The 5364-nt window shown below is 37.2% G+C and overlaps 1 protein-coding gene across 1 annotated transcript; it reads right to left on the bottom strand.

The window, feature by feature from the left end:
* Positions 1 to 877: 877 nt before the first annotated feature.
* On the bottom strand, positions 878 to 2074 carry LOC115228014 (zinc finger protein 708-like). Its single transcript, XM_029798688.1, has 3 exons — positions 1953 to 2074; positions 1688 to 1769; positions 878 to 1012 (listed from the first exon to the last, which is right to left on the bottom strand). The coding sequence occupies exons 1-3, from the start codon at positions 2072 to 2074 to the stop codon at positions 878 to 880; spliced, it is 339 nt and encodes a 112-aa protein (XP_029654548.1).
* Between the last annotated feature and the right edge of the window lie 3290 nt (positions 2075 to 5364).

The following is a 5364-nucleotide window of genomic DNA, read 5'->3' as shown; positions in this document are numbered from 1 at the left end:
TGAAAGCTAATGGCAAAATCAAAGTTGATGAAATTGAGAAAGCTGAAAATGTAGTCAAGACTGAATATAATATAAGTGAGAATGATGAATTTGAGGATGATATTGACAAGATTGAATAGGTAATGTCCAATTTGAGGAGCAAACCCTGTACCATATATATATATATATATATATATATATATATATACATATATACACTATCAATTTCAGACCAGAATATACATAAAATATATGAAAGAATGAATGAATACAAGATTTAGAACACATAAGATCTCATATATATTATCTTACAGTACTATGAAATATTTTTTGTATGGTTTGTGTATTTTATTTAAAGCAAGTTGTACAGTGATGTAATTTTTAATTTAGGACAAAGACATTTCTCAGTTTCTGCTGACAATATCAAATAAATCAGTGGTAATTTTTTTTTTCTTTAGAAATTTCTAAAATGAAATATATATGAATATTCTGAATAAATGTTTTTATTAAAAATATTACAGAGGAAGTTAATCTCACCAATGTAGATTCATTTTCAATTCTATATAATAGTATTGAATAGTTATTATACCATTACATCATCTCTCCTTTGAGAATATATCCTTTTTGTCGAAAAACACAATCTTTGTTTGAATTAATTTTGAAAATAAGAAAGAATCTAGTAAAATAACTTTGTCAATATTAAGATGGGGTTTGGAATGAAATTTTGATGGGAGATTTTAATTCAAATCACTTTAAAACAGAACTTGTATCATAAAACCAGAGTCTTTCTCAGGCATTTTGGTATCATAAAGTTTGAACAAAGTATTTCTTCCAGATGAAATGTACCAATGCATTGTACTTATTGTTCTGTGTGAAAAATGGATTCTGTGAGAAAAATTTAGCACTGCTTCTCTTCCATATGGATGAGTTTGTGTCGAGTTAAACCACCTTTCCCAGAAAATGACTTATCACAGATATCACAGAGGTATGGTTTACCTCCTGTGTGAGTATGTTTGTGAGAAGTTAACTCGCCCTTTTGAGAGAATGAAATATCACAGATATCACAAAGAAATGGTTTATTGCTTGCATGAATGCATTTGTGAGAATTCAAGTAACTTCTTCGAGAGAATGTTTTACCACAGATATCGCAGAGATATGGCTTCTCTCCTGTATGAATACGTTTGTGAGTTGTTAAATGGCTATCTATGGAGAATGATTTACCACAGATATCACAGTGATATGGCCTCTCTCCTGTGTGAATTCGTATGTGTTTAGTTAAGCTGCATGTAACAGAGAATGATTTTCCACAAATGTCACAGTGATACGGCCTTTCCCCTGTATGAATACGTATGTGAGTGGTTAAGACACTACTTTGAGAGAATGATTTACCACAGATATCACAGTGATATGGTTTCTCTCCTGTATGAATACGTTTATGAATAGTTAAATTACTACCTATGGAGAATGATTTGCCACAGATATCGCAGTGATATGGCTTCTCTCCTGTATGAATACGTTTGTGAGAAGTTGACAGAAACGACGTAGAGAATGATTTACCACAGATATCACAGTGATATGGCTTCTCTCCAGCATGAATATGCTTACGAGTAGTTACTTTACTACTTTCAGAGAATAACTTACTATATATATCACAGTGATATGGTTTCTCTTCTGTATGAATATGTTTGTGAGTAGCTAGATTACCAACTGTAGAGAAAGATTTACCACAGATATCACAGTGATACAGTTTCTCTTCCGTATGAACGTGTTTATGAGTAGTTAAGTTACCACTTTCAGAGAATGATTTACCACAGATATCACAATGATATGGCTTCTCTCCTGTATGAATACGTATGTGAGTAGTCAAGACACTATTTTGAGAGAATGATTTACCACAGATATCACAATGATATGGCTTCTCCCCTGTATGAATACGTTCATGTCGTGTTAGGTTACTTTTTTTAGAGAATGACTTTTTACAGATATCACAGTAGTATGATGTTTTTCCTATCTGTTTCAGAATCTCATCAGGAAATTCGGTCCTTTTGGAATGCGTTTTATAAATAACCTGGGTCTCACACAATTCATTTTCCATAATCTTCTGCTGTAACTATAATATATGGATATTTATTTTGTGTTAAGTTCAATATCTGATTTCTTTCAAATATTTCTTCAACTACATTCCAGCCACCGTGATCTTGGTCTTAGATTTCTTACACAGGGGAGCCAGTTACATCTTCAATAAATTTTCCACATTTAATTAGAATGCAAGATTGTCTTGTACACACTCCAGGTAGAAGAGTAGAGAAATGTTGTTTCTAATCTCATTTCATTGGAAATGTTTCATAGTAATTCATCCACACATATATATATATATATATATATATGTGTGTGTGGAGGCACAATGGCCCAGTGGTTAGGGCAGTGGACTTGTGGTCGTAGGATCACGGTTTCGATTCCCAGACCGGGCGTTGTGAGTGTTTATTGAGCGAAAACACCTAAAAGCTCCACGACGCTCCGGCAGGGGGTGGCGATCCCTGCTGTACTCTTTCACCACTCTTTCTTCTGTTGGCCTGCTCGCTTAGCCAGCGGGGTGGCGTCATTCAAAGGCTAAAACAATGCGAACGCATTGTGACCAGCGATGTGTAACAACATCTGATGGTCTGGTCGGTCACATGATCACATGATATATATATATATATATATTTTTAAACAGATGAAAAAAACTTTTGATGCTTATTAAGAATGGAATTATTTCAATGCCAGCGTCACTTGATAATCTGAAATAATAGAGAAATAAACAGTGTAAGTTAAAGATATTTATAAAGTATAAGTTCTGAACTTAAGAAGTAAAAGGTTCTACAGTGTGATATTTCCGTAGTTCTATACTGATAAACTATGGATATAAAACAACTGAATTTTGTTTGTAAACCCTTTTATTACGATATCTTTGCCTATCTTTTAGCATTTAAACTGGCCATATCCAGCGAAAATATTCTACCTGCTTTGTGTTCAAACTGGCCAGATCTGACCTTTCACACCTACCATACAATGTCAATCTATCACATTATTGTGGCCTCTCACACCTAACCTACAATGTCATTCTAAAAAGTTACAAGTTAATTTATGATCAATTCAATACAGTGTGAATATGAATGAGGGTTCCGGTTGATCTGATCAACAGAGCAGCCTGCTCGTGAAATTAACGTGTAAGTGGCTGAGCACTCCACAGACATGTGTACCCTTAACGTAGTTCTCGGGGATATTCAGCGTGACACAGAGAGTGACAAGGTTGGCCCTTTGAAATACAGGTACAACAGAAACAGGAAGTAAGAGTGAGAGAAAGTTGTGGTGAAAGAGTACAGCAGGGATCACCACCATCCCTGCCGGAGCCTCGTGGCGCTTTAGGCGTTTTCGCTCAATAAACACTCACAACGCCCGGTCTGGGAATCGAAACCGCGATCCTACGACCGCGAGTCCGCTGCCCTAACCACTGGGCCATTGCGCTTCCACGAACAGTGTGAATAAATAAGCATAACATTTCACAAAGTAATCTGAATAGTAAAGGTTTAAATACTTTGCCTTTTTTTTAAATTAATTTCGAAACTATTGAAGAATTTAGCATGCTAGACACAAGCATGGCTATATATATAAGACATTTATTTCCCAACTACTTGGTTCTGAGTTCAGTCCCATTGTATGGCACCTTAACCCTTTCGTTACCAATCCGGCTGAAACCGGCTCTGGCTCCGAGTACAAATGTCTTGTTTTCATATGTTTTGAATTAAAATCTTCCACCAAACCTTCGTCACAATTTATGTTCCTAACACTTGCTTAATGATAACTAAATTATTTTACTAAATTCTTTGTTATATTTAAATTAATTGAAAGAAACACAGAGCATCTCAAAATAAATACAGTTACGAAAGGGTTAAGCAAGGGTCTGCTACTATAGCCACAGGCTGACCAAAGCCTTGTGAATGGATTACATAGACAGAAACTGAAAGAAGCCCATTGTATACACATATATATATATACAACTATATGTCTGGGTTATTTTTATCTCTCTTTGCACTCCATCACTGCTTGGCAACCAGTGTTGGTTTGTTTACATCCCTGTAACTTAATGTTTTGGCAAAAGACACTGATAGAAAAAAAAAGACTGGGGTCCATTCATTTGACTAAAAACTCTTCAAGACAGTACTCCAGTATGGCTACTGTCTAATGACTGAAATAAGTATAAAAAATAAAGATAATAACTTTTCATAATTAATCCTTAAGTATTTAAACCAGCTGTATCCAGTCCAAATATTCAACTTGGTCTACGTTCAAACTAGATGGATCTGGCCTCTCACACCTAACCTACAATGTCATTCTAAAAATATACAATCATATCATCATAACCTTGAAGCTTTGAGATAATGCATAATTAATTCAAAATAACATGAATGAATAAGCTTGTATCTAAGAGAAGCCATATCATTGTCATCATCATCATCAACGTTTAACGTCTGCTTTCCATGTTAGCATGGGTTGGACGATTTGAGTGAGGACTGGCGAACCAGATGGCTGCACCAGGCTCCAATCTGATCTGGCAGAGTTTCTCCAGCTGGATGCCCTTCCTAATGCCAACCATTCTGAGAGTGTAATGGGTGCTTTTACATGCCACCAGCACGAGGGCCAGTCAGGTGGTACTGGCAGTGGCCACGTTCAAGTGGTGCTTTTTACATGTCACCTGCACAGGAACCAGTCCAGCAGCACTGGAAACAACCTCGCTCGAATGTTTTTTCACATGCCACAGGCACAAGTGCCACTAAGGCGACACTGGTAATGATCAGTGACCTGCTCAGGCAGCAATCATGCTCGGATGGTGCTCTTAGTGCTCCACTGGCATGGGTGCCAGTCATCAAATTAGCGAATTTGATTTGATTTCGATTTCACTTGGCTCAACAGGTCTTCACAAGCAGAGTTTAGTGTCCAAGGAAGGAAAGGTATGCATAAGTGGGCTGGTTACACCCCTGGCATAGGCCATGTGTTATGAAATCACTTGGCTTGCCGGGTCTTCTCACGCACTGCATATTTCCAAAGGTCTCGGTCACTAGTCATTGCCTCGGTGAGGCCTAATGTTCGAAGGTCATGTTTCACCACCTCATCCCAGGTCTTCCATCAACTGTTAGGATGTGACACTTTTTCATACAGCTATCCTCATCCATTCTCGCCACATGGCCATACCAGTGCAGTCGTCTCCCTTGCACACCACATCTGATGCTTCTTAGGTCCAACTTTTCTCTCAAGGTACTTACACTCTGTCAAGTATGCACACTGGCATTACACATCCATCGGAGCATACTGGCTTCATTCCTTGCGAGCTTACGCATGTCCTCA

This window comes from Octopus sinensis, unplaced genomic scaffold (assembly GCF_006345805.1).
Source record: "Octopus sinensis unplaced genomic scaffold, ASM634580v1 Contig08889, whole genome shotgun sequence".
Lineage (NCBI taxonomy): Eukaryota > Metazoa > Mollusca > Cephalopoda > Octopoda > Octopodidae > Octopus > Octopus sinensis.
This window is presented reverse-complemented; position numbering and strand designations above follow the sequence as displayed.